At 56.2% G+C, this 17,007-nt stretch overlaps 1 protein-coding gene across 1 annotated transcript; it reads left to right on the top strand.

Annotated features, from left to right (window-relative positions):
- Positions 1 to 200: 200 nt before the first annotated feature.
- On the top strand, positions 201 to 16,178 carry COL1A1 (collagen type I alpha 1 chain). The gene is made up of 51 exons (XM_003786490.3): positions 201 to 423; positions 1,878 to 2,072; positions 2,176 to 2,210; positions 2,312 to 2,347; positions 2,439 to 2,540; positions 3,352 to 3,420; positions 3,675 to 3,719; positions 3,876 to 3,929; positions 4,083 to 4,136; positions 4,640 to 4,693; positions 4,818 to 4,871; positions 5,201 to 5,254; positions 5,334 to 5,378; positions 5,493 to 5,546; positions 5,662 to 5,706; positions 5,880 to 5,933; positions 6,185 to 6,283; positions 6,376 to 6,420; positions 6,527 to 6,625; positions 6,751 to 6,804; positions 6,969 to 7,076; positions 7,159 to 7,212; positions 7,495 to 7,593; positions 7,719 to 7,772; positions 7,861 to 7,959; positions 8,540 to 8,593; positions 8,809 to 8,862; positions 8,943 to 8,996; positions 9,110 to 9,163; positions 9,602 to 9,646; positions 9,735 to 9,833; positions 10,119 to 10,226; positions 10,675 to 10,782; positions 10,983 to 11,036; positions 11,196 to 11,249; positions 11,447 to 11,554; positions 11,643 to 11,696; positions 11,813 to 11,866; positions 12,006 to 12,167; positions 12,269 to 12,376; positions 12,548 to 12,655; positions 12,754 to 12,807; positions 12,911 to 13,018; positions 13,364 to 13,417; positions 13,528 to 13,635; positions 13,951 to 14,004; positions 14,342 to 14,449; positions 14,540 to 14,822; positions 14,967 to 15,157; positions 15,404 to 15,646; positions 15,769 to 16,178. The coding sequence occupies exons 1-51, from the start codon at positions 321 to 323 to the stop codon at positions 15,913 to 15,915; spliced, it is 4,392 nt and encodes a 1,463-aa protein (XP_003786538.1). The 5' UTR covers positions 201 to 320; the 3' UTR covers positions 15,916 to 16,178.
- Positions 16,179 to 17,007: the final 829 nt, after the last annotated feature.

The following is a 17,007-nucleotide window of genomic DNA, read 5'->3' as shown; positions in this document are numbered from 1 at the left end:
CTGCGAAGGGGGGAAACGTGGGGTGGATTCCCTTCCCTTTCCTTCCCTCCCTCCTCTGTACGTTCCAACTCTCAAACTGGGGGCCGGGCCAGGCAGCTCTGATTGGCTGGGGGACGGGTGGCCGGCTCCCCCTCTCCAAGGGGCAGGGTTCCTCCCTGCTCTCCATGGGATAGTATAAAAGGGGCCTTAGCCAGTCGTCGGAGCAGACGGGAGTTTCTCCTCGGGGTCGGAGCAGGAGGCACGCGGAGTGTGAGGCCACGCATGAGCGGACGCTAACCCCCACCCCAGCCGCAAAGAGTCTACATGTCTAGGGTCTAGACATGTTCAGCTTTGTGGACCTCCGGCTCCTGCTCCTTTTAGCGGCCACCGCCCTCCTGACGCACGGCCAAGAGGAAGGCCAAGTCGAGGGCCAAGACGAAGACAGTAAGTTTCAAACTTCTGGGAGTCCAGGGCTACTTGGTATCGCGCTCCTGTGCTTGGTCCTGGGGCTGCGGCTTAAACAGATTCGGGATGCTTCGGAGGCTCCGGGATGGAAGGGAGATGGTGAAGGCTCTTCCTTAACACTGTGGGAGAGCAGGGAGTTCACTCTGCGGCGAGCATAGAGATGAGCACTCCCAGGAGTGGGAGGTGAAGATGGAGCACGGAGTGAGTTGGTACAGGAGACAATCCTGAGCACTCAACAGGAAAAGTGGGGATCTGGGGGCAGGTTGAGGGGAAAGCACGTCGAAGATGGAATGGGGGCACCAAGCTAGGGATTTGGAGCCCAAGATGTAAAAGCGATCAGGAAAGCAGTGGGATGATTCATAAGGAAAGATTGTTTGCCCTCTCTGCAGGCTAGACAGTGAGTGTTCTTGGGGCCGCGGGGGTGCTGGGCTGAGGGGGGAGGGGGCGCAGAGAGTGGGAGGGTTGGAGGATGAGGCAGGGCGGGGTCTCTGCGCCCCCTGCTGATCTTCACTGAGCACTGCGCCTCCCTGTCCAGAGAATTCTGGAACGGGAGCGGGAAAGGGAAGACCTGGTTATTGCCAGGCGTAGACCCCACCTCTAGATCTGGAAAATCGAGCCGGGGATGGGATAGCCCCTGCCTCTAAGAGAAATGACAAGTCCGGTGAAATTAGTCCCGCCCTGTCTCCATTCCCTAGCGTTGCCCGCCACCTAGTGGCTGTTTAAGTAGCTGCTAGCGCGGTGGGCGTGGTTAACTATCAACTGTGAACTTTTTGGTTCTTTGGCTAAGAAGTGACCCAGAGACACTGGCTGGCTTGGAGGGCTGCGACTGGCCCTGAGAGCAGGCTTTTACAATGTTTGGCCTCTGGAGGTTAGGGTGTATTCTACTGATGTATCCTACTTTCAAGGTACATTTCAAATCTCTGGGCGGGACCCTACTCCAATAAGCCCCGCCCCATTCTCGTGGCCCCGCCCACGCCATCCCACCTGCCCTGAAAATGGGGGCGGATTGCGATCTGGACCGCCTTTCTCTCCTCCCACCACTTTCTAGGAGCTTGTCTCGACAGGACCCTCCTCTTCCCTCGCTCCCCCCCTCCACCCCCATGACTTTTTATTTCACTTGGCTTCCGCGCCAACGAGCTGAGGTTAAAGTTGGAAGCAACGGCGGCCTAATGCTTTGTTTAAATTCCTGAGAACTGGAAAGAGTTATTAGCGGTCCTGGCCAGGAGCCTCATCGCTGTCACTGGGACTGATGAGGAGCAGACGAGCTTTTAAGGATTTGAGAAAGGGGAGGAAGGGAGGAAAGGGAAGAAGAAAAATCTAAGTGTGCCTCCTAGACAGAGGGGAAAGGGCAAAGTAGGGTTGGGATCCCTGGAGCCCTGAGGTGGGGGTCTCGGGCGCTAATGACAGCCTACCTCTTCCCCCATTTGCCCCAGTCCCACCAGTCACCTGCGTACAGAACGGCCTCAGGTACCATGACCGGGACGTATGGAAACCTGAGCCCTGCCGGATCTGTGTCTGCGACAATGGCAAAGTGTTGTGCGATGACGTGATCTGTGATGAGAGCAAGAACTGCCCAGGCGTCGAAGCCCCCGAGGGCGAGTGCTGTCCTGTCTGCCCGGAGGGCTCAGGTACCGCTCAGCTCTGGGCCTAGGACGGGAAAGTCTAGGCGCCCCCACGCCCTGAGTCTGGTTAGCAAACCTTGCCTTTGACACTGGTCTCTTCTCATCCTAGAGTCACCTACTGACCGAGAAACCGCAGGAGTCGAGGTAATCCTCTGCCCTCGACTTGTACCACCTGGCTGTGACTCCTTACGGTCCTCCCTTCTCTAAACCAGCCTCTTTTTGTTTCTTATCCCCCAAACCCATAGGGACCCAAGGGAGACACTGGTCCCCGAGGCCCAAGGGTAAGCCTTGCTTTATTTCGGCTGCGGGGGGGCTGCAGGTGGGCGTGGTTCCTGGCCAGCGCTCACCCGGGCCCCGCCCTCTGCCATGCAGGGACCAGCAGGCCCTCCTGGCCGCGATGGCATCCCTGGACAGCCTGGACTTCCCGGACCTCCCGGACCCCCCGGACCTCCCGGACCCCCTGGCCTCGGAGGAGTAAGTGGAGGGTCGAGACATCTATGGAAGGTCTCCTGTGTCCTCTCTCCCTTGTTTTGTTTTGGGTTTTTGACTGATGACATAATTTAGCATTTTGCAATAATTTGAAACTTACACACAAATTGCAAGAATAGTGCAACGAATTCTCATATACCCTTCACAGTTTGTTGCATTTGCTTTATCAGTCTGTTTATGTGTGCCTATCATTTTTTTCCAAACATTTTAAGAATAAGTGGCTGCTATTATACCCCTTTGCTCCTAAATATTTGATATATTTTTCCTAAGAATGGGAGCATTCTCTTAGGTGACCATAGCACAATAATTAGATTTAGGAAATTTAACATTGATCCAATACTGTTATCTAATGTTCGATCCATATTCTAAGTTCACCTATGTCCCAGTAATGTCCTTTATAGAATTTAGATCCAGAATTTAGATCCAGAATCTAGTCCAGAATCTCATCAAGGATCATGAATTGCAGGCAACTGTCAGATCTCTTTGGTTTCCATGAAGATGGAATATTCCTCAGACTTTCTTTGTCTTTCACAATACTGAAAGTTTTTGAAGAGGCCAGTTGTTTACTAGAGGCCAATTATTTTGTAGGCTGTCCCTCAATTTGCTATTACCTGATTAGACTGGATTCAGGTGATGCATTTTTGGTGGGCCCACTTCACAAGCTGTGTTATCAAGTGCTGCTGTCTATCTCATCAGGAAGCACATGATGTCAGCTTTCTCCATTATCCGTAATGTCTTCTGCCTTTCAATTCATTGTCTTGACCCTGATTTCATTCTCTCTTTTTTTTTCCCCTAGAACTTTGCTCCCCAGATGTCTTATGGCTATGATGAGAAATCAGCTGGAGTTTCTGTGCCTGGCCCCATGGTGAGCCACCAGGGGGAGCAGGGATGATGGAAGAGGAGTAGGTGGGAATCCAAAGGAGACAGGCCACTGTTGGCATATGGGGCTAGCATAGATGGCTTGGGAGGTAAAGACAATCAATGAGACCTCAGAGTCCAAAGAGGATGCAGGACAACTGAGTGGTCCCAACAGGCACAAATGGGAGGTCACATGAGTAGGCCATGTTGTGCTTTCCTGCAGAGAGATCACCATGGCCCCTTTTACTTCTCCTTCTCTAGGGTCCCTCTGGTCCTCGTGGTCTCCCTGGCCCCCCTGGTGCACCTGTGAGTATCCAGGAAGTCTTCATATATCTCCTTGGGCTTTGGTCTTTGGGGCAGAAAATTGGGATGGGGGAAGGGAAGGTGCTCAGAGATCTCTTGGTGATATAGGGGAAGATTGGCCTTCCCTTTTAACCTCATACCTCTCTCTTTGTTCTCCAGGGTCCCCAAGGCTTCCAAGGTCCCCCTGGTGAGCCCGGCGAGCCTGGATCTGCAGTAAGCACTCTATACAGATACTCCCTCTACAAACATAGATGTTCCTATTGAAGACCCCATTTGGAGTCTTCCTCAGCACCTCCTTCCAGTCTCAGCCTTCTCTTTCTTTTTCCTTATCTGAAAGATTCTAATCACTTCTCCTATCTTCTCTAGGGTCCTATGGGTCCCCGTGGCCCCCCTGGTCCTCCTGGAAAGAATGGAGATGATGTAAGTAGCCCCGGTGAAAAGATACCATCCGACCCCAACAGCCTCCATGGTTAGGTCACATAATCTCCACTCCAGTGCTTCCACCACCTTTGGGGGTGATGTCCAGAGGAAGGAGGGCAAGTTCTCCCTGATGCACAGGACTACCCTTGAGCGATGACCTTTACCCTTAATGGGACATGTTCCCCCAATTCCCCAACAGGGAGACAGCTCCTTCCCGTACTGGAGCCACCTCAAAGCAATCCCCAACCCATCCCTCAGTGTAAACAGTTGCACAGATGGTGAGATTAAAACGCTGGTCACAGAAATAAACAGAAATTCCCCTGGAGGGACTCAGATTTCACCAAAGAAAGATTTCATAATAAATTTAAACTGAGCTTTAGATTTAAAGATAAGATTCTGGGCCCTTAAACCTGACTTGCAACAATCCCAGGAAGACTGAGACCTTCCCTGCTTTTTCTAGCCCTGGAGGGCATGAACATCCTGATCTTTTCTCTTCCTCTCAGGGAGAAGCTGGAAAACCTGGTCGTCCTGGCGAACGTGGGCCTCCTGGGCCTCAGGTGAGCAGGGGGCTACATACAGTTGGGCACCAGGCTTTGCTGCATCTGGGTTTCACCTGGGAGCTGGGTCCATGTCGGTGCATTCTAATGGCCCTTCCTTGGTTTCCTTTTCTTTTCTCTTCAGGGTGCTCGAGGATTGCCTGGAACAGCTGGCCTTCCTGGAATGAAGGGGCACAGAGTGAGTGCCCTTTGAGTCATCTAACATCGCAAAAGTCCCTAGCATCCTACCTTTCCACCCCTTCCTTAACAATCCTGGTGTGCATCATGGTGGGTGGCAGCTACAAAGTCCCAAGGGACGTACAGATGTAAACATGCAAAAGTGCTTCTCTCCATGATAAAGACGTCCCAATAAAGGGACTGGGTGAGATTGGGCTCATCGGGGTTTAGTTTAGCTCAGAGACAAGGGTGGCTGTGATGACCTTCCAAGGCTCTTTCCCAGACCTGGGTGGGTGTCACGGTGGTTCACCTCTCCACAGGTTCTCATCTTGTTCCTCCTTCCTATCTTAGGGTTTCAGTGGTTTGGATGGTGCCAAGGGAGATGCTGGTGCTCCTGGACCCAAGGTAAGAGGCTGTCTGAATGTCATTGGTCCTCCACCTGTTCCACATGAAGGAATTCCTCACTCTCTTCTCTGCTCTGTAGGGTGAGCCTGGCAGCCCTGGTGAAAATGGAGCTCCTGGTCAGATGGTGAGTGTGCCCGGCTCTAGGAGGAATGAAGGGGGCAGGAAGCAGGGACAAGATGGAGGCCGGGGGAAGGGAATGTCTCCCCTCTCATCTGACTTCTCTTGGTTTGATTGGTAGGGCCCCCGTGGTCTGCCTGGTGAGAGAGGTCGCCCTGGACCCTCTGGCCCTGCTGTAAGTACCTCTGGCTCCTTGGGGGAATCCCTGGACTCCAGAAGGGGTCTCCAGAAGCTTAAGGGACTGGCCAGTGTTCACTGGACTTAACTGAGGCTTCCCTTCTCTTCTGCAGGGTGCTCGTGGAAATGATGGTGCTACTGGTGCTGCTGGTCCCCCGGTGAGTGTGGCCTCTGGACCTCAGTGCCTAGGAGTGGGGAGGGTCTCAGTGTCAGCTCTCAGGGCTGACATGGTGGGAAGGGTGACCTGTGTTGGTCTGAACCCTAGGACTTCTTCTGTCCCAGGGTATGACTTGTGCCTTCTTTCTTACTAACATCCTCGTTTCATTTACAGGGTCCCACTGGTCCCGCTGGTCCTCCTGGCTTCCCTGGTGCTGCCGGTGCTAAGGTGAGACTCTGCCCTCCTCTGGGCATGACATACACCTGTCAAGGCCAAGTATCTCCTTGCTCCCCAAACCAGAGGGACCTAGAATGGCAAGAGAGAAGCTCATCCTCTAACACCTTTGTCCTGGAGTCCCTTTCTCTGATCTTAGAGTCCTGATTCCTGGTCTCCTGCTACTCTCTCCCCTTCCTCCTACCATCCAAAGATAAGGTTGGGTTTCCTAGGTGGCTTCTGACATGTCCTATCTTTTGATCTAGGGTGAAGCTGGTCCCCAAGGAGCCCGAGGTTCTGAAGGTCCCCAGGGTGTGCGTGGTGAGCCCGGCCCCCCTGGACCTGCTGGTGCTGCTGGTCCTGCTGTAAGTGTCTCCTCTTCAGTGTCCCATGTGCCACTTTTCAACCTCAGCATCTCTGCCTGTCACTCACTCTTCTTCCTCTCTGCCACACACAGGGAAACCCTGGTGCTGATGGACAGCCTGGTGCTAAAGGTGCCAACGTAAGTATCTGACAGTTATCCGTCCTGCCTGCCTGTCCTGGAGCCTGCTTTCCACCTGTCTGTGCCCGACGCTCCTGGCCTCAGTGGTCTGTTCTGCCTCCCACAGGGTGCTCCTGGTATTGCTGGTGCCCCTGGCTTCCCTGGTGCCCGAGGCCCCTCTGGACCCCAGGGCCCCAGCGGCCCTCCTGGTCCCAAGGGTAACAGCGTAAGTACAAAACTCTCCCTTCTGGCACCCCATGCCCTAGCTCCAGCGTGGCCCTCGTCTGGAGAGCAGGAAGGTGCAGGCCAGCTGAGCATTCTGGACTCAGCCTGTCTTATCCTCCTTCACAGGGTGAACCCGGTGCTCCCGGCAACAAAGGAGACACTGGTGCCAAGGGAGAGCCTGTAAGTCCCCCTGGTACCCCGCTGCAGCCCAGCCCACCCTGCACTGGGAGTCCCTAGTCTCCTGGGGGAGGCCTGATTTGGCGGCCCAGCCTCAGGGTAGCTCTAGGGCTGACACCAGGATGGGTCCTCAACACAGGCCACCCCCTCCTCTCTGCCCTCTCCAGGGCCCTGCTGGTGTTCAAGGACCCCCTGGCCCTGCTGGGGAAGAAGGAAAGCGAGGAGCCCGAGGTGAACCTGGACCTACTGGCCTGCCTGGACCCCCTGGCGAGCGCGTAAGTGCCCCCTGGCTGCCCCCTCCCTCCTTCTCGGCCACCATCATGTCCCTGAGCTCACTGGTTTCCTCTCCTCACACAGGGTGGACCTGGTAGCCGTGGTTTCCCTGGCGCAGATGGTGTTGCTGGTCCCAAGGTAACATCTCTTTTAGGCTGGGAGGCTGACCCTGCTGCTCCCTGGCAAGACCTTCCTCTTCCAATGTAGTCACCCCACCCCCATCGTTAGTGCTCAGGCTGTGGCTGCAGAAGTGTGTCTCATACTTCACACTGGACCTCCCTTGGACCATCCCACCCCCATTAATGCCTCTCAAATCCTGCCTGAACCAGTTGTCCTCTTCTCCCCAAAAGAAAGAAGCTGGCCCATGGGAAAGGCCCAGACTCGAGACCCTAATTGGTCCTGTGACTTCCCCCCAACTAGGGTCCCGCTGGCGAACGTGGTTCTCCTGGCCCTGCTGGCCCCAAAGGTTCTCCTGGTGAAGCTGGCCGCCCCGGTGAAGCTGGCCTGCCTGGCGCCAAGGTGAGAAGGCAGGCCTCTGAGCATCCTGTGTGGGGTCCGGGACGAAGCGTTCTGGAGTCTTCCCTCCCCGCCCCTCCATCCGCCTCCTCCCCTGCCCTACTCACACCTTCCTGCTTCTCCCCTAGGGTCTGACTGGCAGCCCTGGCAGCCCTGGTCCTGATGGCAAAACTGGACCCCCTGTAAGTATCACTGCCCCTGGGCCCCCTCTCCCTCTCCTATTTGCTTTCCGTCTGTCCTCACCACCACCTGTGTGTCTCTCATCCTCAGGGTCCCGCTGGTCAAGATGGTCGCCCTGGACCCCCAGGACCCCCTGGTGCCCGTGGTCAGGCTGGTGTGATGGGATTCCCTGGACCCAAAGGTGCTGCTGTGAGTATTCAGTGGGCAGTGATGTAAAGCCTGGGTCAGATAGGACTGGGAGGTGAGCGTTCTGGCCTCTGGGCTCAGCGACTTATGTCCCCTTTTGGGCCTCAGTCTTCCTAGCCATAAAATGAGAGACTTCTTCAGGCTTCACCAGCATTGCCCTATCCCTGGGGATGAGTATTGTTGGTGGCCCTCCCCCCATACACGTGCAGATAGGATGGGCCTTTCATAGAATAGGGATCCACAAGTCTTGGTGGACTCTTTGAGGTTCAGAAGGAGATACCAGAGGAGATGAGAGCCCTTTTCAGTGCGGGTCACACTAGGCACATAATAGGAAGAAGAATGGGGAGAGGGTGACAGGGAGAAGGAGCCTGAAAGGGCGTCTTGGAGGAAAGGGCTGGGGATAGGCTAAGGCACCGAGCAAGGGAAACCAGCAAAGGTGTCCCCAGAGGGCCAAAGCTTGTAAATAGAGCCTGCAGAGTCTTGTGAAAAGAAAACCCCTTTAAAAATTCCACTCATAGTAAATTGGAGGGACCCAGGAGGTCCTGTTTTCAGCTCCCTGAAGATGCTCTCCCTTCTTCCACAGGGAGAGCCCGGCAAAGCTGGAGAGCGTGGTGTTCCCGGACCCACTGGCGCTGTTGTAAGTATCTCCTTTTGGTCCCTTTCCCCTTTCTGCCCCTGCCCCTGCCCCTGACACATCCCCCTCCCACAGGAGGGACGCAAGAGGCCACAGCCCCTCAGAAGCGTACCAGCAGTCCCCTGTTGGGTCTGCTCTGTCCCAGGGCCCTGCCACCTGCCCTTCCCCCAGCTGCGCTGGGCCTCCTCCGCTGAGTTCTTCCTTACTCTCCTCCATAGGGTGCTCCTGGCAAAGATGGAGAAGCTGGAGCTCAAGGACCTCCCGGCCCTGCTGTAAGTATCCCTGATGAGCAGACAACCCCTGTCCCTTCTCTCTTTGGCTTTGCTGTGACCACAGCATTCTCTTCACACAGGGTCCCGCTGGAGAGAGAGGTGAACAAGGCCCTGCAGGCTCCCCCGGATTCCAGGTGAGGCCTCATGGCTGTCAGGGTGCTGGGAGAGGGTGGAGGTGCAGAAACACCTCTTTGTTCTCTTCCAGATTCTAAGCCCTCTTTCTTTCCTCCCCATTTCCCACCTGCAGGGTCTCCCTGGTCCCGCTGGTCCTCCTGGTGAAGCAGGCAAACCTGGTGAACAGGTAAGAGGTAGCAATCAGCCAGAAGGGTGGGGACTACAGGACACACAGAGAGACAGGCCACTGCTCCTACCTAATCAGGCAACTATCAGCTAGAGGGATCGAGGTTAGACACCAGGGAGAACTTCCTATCATGAAGGGAGCTACACAAAGGGAAGCAGGTGCTGCAGGCTGCTAGTCTGGGTGGCTTCTTTCAAGACCTGCTATAATATTCTCAACCCTTCTGATATAACTCTTGGTACAAAGTTTGGGGGCAGGGAGGCCTTTGACATATCCTGAGGAGGAATAAAGGGGCTATACAGGATAATCCCAAATCCAAGAGAGGTTTCATCTCTAATCATGGTCCCTGGGGCCAGCCTCCAAGAGGAGGGACAGGAATTGTTCCTAGTGTGGTGGCCGCAGGTAGACTGTGCTCACTGGCTGTTCCTCTCTCTCCCTCAGGGTGTTCCTGGAGACCTTGGTGCCCCCGGCCCCTCTGGAGCAAGAGTAAGTAGATCCTCTCTCACTGTTCCATCATGACACCATGTGCCCTGTCTTTGGAGGAGCCATCACATGCCCTGTCCTTCTCTTTTAGGGCGAGAGAGGTTTCCCTGGCGAGCGTGGTGTGCAGGGTCCCCCTGGTCCTGCTGGTCCCCGTGGGGGCAATGGCGCTCCTGGCAATGATGGTGCTAAGGTGAGGATAGCACCAAAGGGGCTCCAGCAAGCACCCTAGGGACCAGGTTTCTCCCCTTCTCCAATAGGGGATGGCTGGCTATGACCAAAGCCACGGAGATGAGGGAGGGTGGGAGGCAAGACCGGGGAGGGGGGGCCCATGTGCAGCTTCAAGACTGGCCTGTGGATCTTTCTTCTTAGCTGGTACCTGCCTTTGGCCTTTGAACCAAGCCTGGGAGAGGGGTCTTGGGGTGATGACCCATTTCAGGGACTCCAGCTCTTATTCCAGTCTTCTTTGTTGTCATAGGGTGATGCTGGTGCCCCTGGAGCCCCCGGTAGCCAGGGCGCCCCTGGCCTTCAGGGAATGCCTGGTGAACGTGGTGCAGCTGGTCTTCCAGGCCCCAAGGGTGACAGAGTAAGTTCAACCTTCTCCCTTCCCTGAGTCCTTTGTGGCTCCTATTTTTCTCTCTGCTTTCAATTCCTTAGCTTCTCTCCTTCTCCCTGGGATCTTTCCCTCACCTCCTGTATCCTCCCTTCTTTCCCTCTGGCCTCTTTGCTGATGAATCCTCTACCTGTAGTCCAGGCCCTTCTCTCCCCATGAGTTACCATGGTGATGAGAGGTGGAGATGTCTCCTTGATGGAGCCTCCCTATTCATCTTGCTATATAAGACAGGGGCCTTTTAACCCATCCACCTAAACTCCCAGGCAGGCACCTTTTCCAGTGAAAAGATCTTGAGGCCTTGGCACAGGTGGTGGCAAGGCAGAGCTAAGGAGGGTCTCTCAAGTGGTCCCAAACAGAAGCAGAACACTGTAAGTCATCTCCTTGCCCACACTGGAAGTCTCAGGTTTTTACATGTCTTTAGGGTGATGCTGGTCCCAAAGGTGCTGATGGTTCTCCTGGCAAAGATGGCGCCCGTGGTCTGACTGGCCCTATCGGTCCTCCTGGTCCTGCTGGTGCCCCTGGTGACAAGGTGAGGTAGCCCCCTACCTTCCTCCCTAATATACAGCTTCCTCAGCAAGCCTTGGATGTGTGGAGGGTGGTCTTGACAAACCAAGCTGGCAGCCCAGGAAGCTGGAGGGACCAGGACAGAAGGAAGGCTTTCCTGGGGTCACCTGTCTAGAGTAATCAAGGCATATCCCTGACCCCAAGTCTCTTGTCCCTCCCTCTCAGGGTGAAAGTGGTCCCAGCGGCCCTGCCGGTCCCACTGGAGCTCGTGGTGCCCCGGTAAGTACAGAAGACCCAGTTAAGACTTCACTTGGCCTTCTTTCCTTCCCATTGACCTCTGGCCCTGACTTTGTCCCCCACCTCCTGCCCTACCATGCCATCCCATCCCACCTTCCTCCATGTCAGGGCAGCTCTCTGATTTGACTCCTTTGCTTTTAGGGAGATCGTGGTGAGCCTGGTCCCCCCGGCCCTGCTGGCTTTGCCGGACCCCCTGTGAGTACCAAGACCTCCTTCATCTTCCATCACCAATTAGGACCTGGAACCTTGAGTTCCTGAATGGGGACAGGTGTCAGCCTGAGTTAGGGAGAGACATTGTTTCCCATTTTGTGGCCTTTAGTCCCTGGTACCTCCCCAAGCCTGTGGAGCCTCCTGCCTCTCTCCCTCCACTCACCACACTCCCCCTCCTCCAGGGTGCTGATGGTCAGCCTGGTGCTAAAGGCGAACCCGGTGATGCTGGTGCTAAAGGCGATGCTGGCCCCGCTGGCCCTGCTGGCCCTGCTGGACCCCCTGGCCCTGTTGTGAGTAGCGCACTCTCTGGGCTCTGAGATACTGGCAGACTGGGACCTGGGACCAGCTCAGGCTTGACGTCTCTATGCTCTCCTCCAGGGTAACGTTGGTGCTCCTGGACCCAAAGGTGCTCGTGGCAGCGCTGGTCCCCCTGTGAGTATTGCCCACCTCTCTGCTGAGTCTGTCCCCAGATGCTGTGCGGTGGTGACAGCTGGGTCAGGTGAGTTGGCTGTTCTCCCTCTGATTACCCTTGTGTTCTCTTCTGCTAGGGTGCTACTGGTTTCCCTGGTGCTGCTGGACGAGTTGGTCCCCCCGGCCCCTCTGTAAGTCTATGGTGGGAAGTCACTGCTCTAGGTCTGGGGTGGTATGCCTAGGCTGTCAGGAGGACAGTGGACCCCACTGAGGCCTCACTGATTCACTAGAACCCACTGGAGTCTGACAGTCCCTCTTCTCTCTGCCCAGGGTAATGCTGGACCCCCTGGCCCCCCTGGCCCTGCTGGCAAAGAAGGCTCCAAAGGTCCCCGTGGTGAGACTGGCCCTGCTGGACGAACTGGAGAAGTTGGTCCCCCTGGTCCTCCCGGCCCTGCTGGCGAGAAAGGTTCCCCTGGTGCTGATGGGCCTGCTGTAAGTGCCAGCTCAGATCTCTGCAGCTCCAGAGGTGTCCCGAGCTGGGGAGTGGTCCCTGTGCTGTGATAAGGCATCTCACCCCTGTCTGCCTCCCACAGGGCGCTCCTGGCACTCCAGGACCTCAGGGTATTGCTGGACAACGTGGTGTGGTCGGCCTGCCCGGTCAGAGAGGAGAAAGAGGCTTCCCTGGTCTTCCTGGCCCCTCTGTGAGTGTTCCCCTCAACTTTTGGAACCCCAAGAAAAACCATCACAAGATTTGGAGGTCACAGGATAGGGGTGGGGCACCAATGAGGACAGATTCAGTAAAGGTGACCTAGAGTGGGGGCCCTAGGGCCCTTCTTCCCCCATCTCTGGCCTGACTTTTTCTTCTCCCTTAGGGTGAACCCGGCAAACAAGGTCCTTCTGGAGCAAGTGGTGAACGTGGTCCCCCTGGTCCCATGGGCCCCCCTGGATTGGCTGGACCCCCTGGTGAATCTGGACGTGAGGTGAGCCGTCCCCAGCCCTCATGCCAGTACCCTCAACAGACCATTTTGGTCTTGGCCTGAGCCCTGCCTGCTGACTCTTACCTCTCCTCTCCCTGCAGGGAGCTCCTGGTGCCGAGGGCTCTCCTGGACGAGATGGCGCTCCTGGCCCTAAGGTAAGAGGCTACTTCAGGGGTCATGGCCACACCTGCCACTTTCCTACCCAGCCTGGCTCCTTTGGCCAGAGGTGACCCACATCTTCTGATCTTCCGTCCCCAGGGTGACCGTGGTGAGACCGGCCCCGCTGGACCCCCTGGTGCCCCTGGTGCTCCTGGTGCCCCTGGCCCTGTTGGCCCTGCTGGCAAGAGCGGCGATCGTGGTGAGACTGTAAGTAGCTGGGCTCCAGCTCTTTGCTTCTGAGCAGGCCTAGAGACCTGGGGATGGATGTCTGTCTTTTCCCAAGCTGGGGCAGGGGGGAAATCTGGCAAGATGCCAGGGACCTCAGCCTCCCTGCAGAAAAAGCTACAATTCAGCCTCATGGCCCCCTCCCAAAACATCCATCTCCCCCAAGGAGTGGGGTCATTCTGGCATTCCAGGGAGGTTTACCTGAGGGTCTGGAGAGCTGGCAACAGTGGGGAAGGATGTTGGGAAAGGTGGTCAGCCAAGGGGAGATGTCATCCCCAGCCTCAGCCACCCTGGGCCAGGCCCTCATGCTCTGCCTGCTTTCCTCAGGGTCCTTCTGGTCCTGCTGGTCCTGTCGGCCCCGCTGGTGCCCGTGGCCCTGCTGTAAGTGACCTCTGTGCCTCCCCTGCCCTCAGAGCCCTGTGCAGATGTGCAGTGTCACACTCTGTGCCACAGAACTTCCACCTGATAGGCTGTCCCCTCGTCTCTTCTAGGGACCCCAAGGCCCCCGTGGTGACAAGGGTGAGACAGGCGAACAGGGTGAAAGAGGCATAAAGGGTCACCGTGGCTTCTCCGGTCTCCAGGGTCCCCCTGGTCCTCCTGTGAGTATGCTCAACTCCTCCTCAGTCCCCATGCTGTGCTATGTGATGGTGGGGGGGATGCTCTGCCTCAGTTTCCCTTTCTGGATAGTCATTCTGACTCCTCCCTAGTGGAGACTGGAGTTTGAAGATTTATGGACATTTCCAAGTCTCTTCTGAGAGGGCGCCCAGAGAGGGACCGTGGGAGGAGTCTCAGCCTGTGGACCCCCCCCCATGGTTAGATTTCCAGGATGATGAGGAGGCATGGGGCTGCCCCTCACCTACCCAGCTGCAGTTGACCTACACCGGGCCTGAATTGCCTTTGTCTCTGTCCTTCAGGGCTCTCCTGGTGAACAAGGCCCCTCTGGAGCTTCTGGTCCTGCTGGTCCCCGAGTAAGTCAAAACCTCTGATTGATCTCCTCTTCCCAGGGCCCAGGCACAGCCTCGCCACAGGACCCTTTGCCTGGGACCCGAGCATCCCTGAGCTCTCTGGGCAGGGTGTGGGTGAAGGGAAGAAGCGTCCTGAACTAACAGTCTGATCCAGCCTCAGCCTCTCCCTGCCCTGTTTCTTCCTCCCACACAATGTTCCCAGCCATGGGAATGAGCAATGACACATCTGAGGCTGTGGAGCCCAGCCCAGAGCAGTAGGGAGGGTGGTAGATTTCTTCGCTAGAGTTGGGGTTGCCTTGAGCTTGCTGGAAGTCTTCCTCTAACCATTTCCCCCCTCCAGGGTCCCCCTGGCTCTGCTGGTGCTGCTGGCAAAGATGGACTCAACGGTCTCCCAGGCCCCATTGGCCCCCCTGGTCCTCGTGGTCGTACTGGTGATGCTGGTCCTGTTGTACGTAGCCCCTCAGCCCTTCTGCCTCACAGCCCTCCAGTCTTGTGAGCACTCGGACACCGGTAATCCCCACTCTCCTTCTTTGTGCAGGGTCCTGCCGGCCCTCCTGGACCCCCTGGTCCCCCTGGTCCTCCCAGCGGTGGTTTCGACTTCAGTTTCCTGCCCCAGCCACCTCAAGAGAAGGCTCAGGATTCAGGCCGTTACTACCGGGCTGATGATGCCAATGTGGTCCGTGACCGTGACCTCGAGGTGGACACCACTCTCAAGAGCCTGAGCCAGCAGATTGAGAACATCCGGAGCCCCGAAGGCAGCCGCAAGAACCCCGCCCGCACTTGCCGTGACCTCAAGATGTGCCACTCCAACTGGAAGAGCGGTGAGGGCCTGCCCTGGCCACCCCTAGCTCTTCCTGCCATATCAGGGTCCCTATACCGAGAGTCTCATGCCCACACGTGCCCTACCTCCCATATGGTGCTGGCTGCACACCCCCCACTGAGTCCACCTTGCCACCCCACCACAGGAGAGTATTGGATTGACCCCAACCAAGGCTGCAACCTGGACGCCATCAAGGTCTTCTGCAACATGGAGACTGGTGAGACCTGTGTGTACCCCACTCATCCCAGTGTGGCCCAGAAGAACTGGTACATCAGCAAGAACCCCAAGGACAAGAAGCATGTCTGGTTCGGCGAGAGCATGACCGGTGGATTCCAGGTGTGTGAGCTGGACCCTAGACCTGTGGTCAGGATGTGGGCTAGCCCAGTGCCTAGAAGGGGCATAAAGGCCTGGAGTGGACTCCATCTCTGCTAAGTGTGACAGATGCTGCTGAGCTGGGGGGCAGGGGCCTCGGATCCTTGACACTGTCTCAGACACAGGGTGCCTGTGGGCACGTGAGTAGGGAGGCTAGCACTGTAGGCTGTGGCATGGCCATCGCCCCTCACTCTCTCTCCTCTCCCACAGTTCGAGTACGGCGGCGAGGGCTCCGACCCTGCTGATGTGGCCATCCAGCTGACCTTCCTGCGCCTGATGTCCACTGAGGCCTCCCAGAACATCACCTACCATTGCAAGAACAGCGTGGCCTACATGGACCAGCAGACCGGCAACCTCAAGAAGGCCTTGCTCCTCCAGGGCTCCAACGAGATCGAGATCCGGGCCGAAGGCAACAGCCGCTTCACATACAGCGTCACTGTTGATGGCTGCACGGTGAGTCCCCCTGAGCCTCCCACAGAGCCCCCTTCTCTGGGCTTTGGTTCCTTGGGCAGTGCCCTCTCTCCATCACTGCCACCTAGTAATGCCTCCCTCCCCTCATCTCCACCTCACCCCAGAGTCACACTGGAGCTTGGGGCAAGACAGTGATCGAATACAAAACCACCAAGACCTCCCGCTTGCCCATCATCGATGTGGCCCCCTTGGATGTTGGCGCCCCAGACCAGGAATTCGGCTTCGACATTAGCCCTGTCTGCTTCCTGTAAACTCCCTCCAGCCCAACCTGGCTCCCTCCCACCCAATCCACTTTCTCCCCTCCCTGGAAACAGACAAACAACCCAAACTAAACCCCCCAAAAGCCAAAAAATGGGAGACAATTTCACATGGACTTTGGAAAATATTTTTTTCCTTTGCATTCATCTCTCAAACTTAGTTTTTATCTTTGACCAACTGAACATGACCAAAAATCAAAAGTGCATTCAACCTTACCAAAAAACAAAAAAGAATAAATAAATAACTTTTTAAAAAAGGAAGCTTGGTCCACTTGCTTGAAGACCCATGTGGGGGTAAGTCCTTTTCTGCCCGTTGGGCTTATGATCCCCCAACGCTGCCCTCTCTGTTCCTTTCTCCACCCCACCTTGGGGCCTCCCCTCCACTGCTCCCCCAATCTAAGTCTCCCTGAAAGACACAAGAAACACTGCATTGTCGGCCAGCAACCAAAGACAATGCTGAAACACCTAAGTGGCCTCACCCCCAGCCCACCCAGCACGGCCAAACCCTGGAGGGACCTGGGGTTCTCAGACTGCCAAAGAAGCCTTGCCATCTGGCATCCCTATGGCCCCTGCAACATACCCCTCTTCGTTTTTGAGGGGTCCTTGCTGGGGAAGCCACCAATCCCCAACCAGGTTTGGAGGAGAGTCAGGAAGGGCCACGACAGAGCGGAAACATCGGATTTGGGGAAAGCGTGTCGATCCCTGTGCCAAATGGCTGGGTGGGAGAGATTGTTCTGTGCCTTGTGTAATTGTGTTGCTGAAAGACTACCTCGTTCTTGTCTTTATGTGTCACCGGGGCAACTGCGTGGGGGCGGGGGTGGGGGCAGGGTGGAAGCCCGCCCCATTTTATATCAAAGGTGCTACATCTCTGTGATGGGGATGGGGTGGGGAGGGAATCACTGGTGCTATAGAAGTTGAGATGCCCCCCCAGGCCAGCAAATGTTCCTTTTTGTTCAAAGTCTATTTTTATTCCTTGATATTTTTCTTTCCTTTTTTTTTTTTTTTTTTTTTGTGGATGGGGACTCGTGAATTTTCTAAAGGTGCTATTTAACATGAGGGGAGCAGGTGCCTCGGCTCCAGCTCTCC

This window comes from Otolemur garnettii, unplaced genomic scaffold (assembly GCF_000181295.1).
Source record: "Otolemur garnettii isolate 467f Iridium unplaced genomic scaffold, OtoGar3 scaffold00018, whole genome shotgun sequence".
Lineage (NCBI taxonomy): Eukaryota > Metazoa > Chordata > Mammalia > Primates > Galagidae > Otolemur > Otolemur garnettii.
The sequence above is the reverse complement of the archived record's forward strand: the minus strand, read 5'-3'. Positions and strand labels throughout refer to the sequence as shown.

Bases quoted from the DNA above. Each gene is read 5' to 3' on its own strand.
- COL1A1 (XM_003786490.3), top strand. From the start codon at position 321: ATGTTCAGCTTTGTGGACCTCCGGCTCCTGCTCCTTTTAGCGGCCACC. The intron at 5,547-5,661 runs GTAAGTACCTCT...TCTCTTCTGCAG, and splicing joins CTGGACCCTCTGGCCCTGCT to GGTGCTCGTGGAAATGATGG. The intron at 6,626-6,750 runs GTAAGTACAAAA...CCTCCTTCACAG, and splicing joins CTGGTCCCAAGGGTAACAGC to GGTGAACCCGGTGCTCCCGG.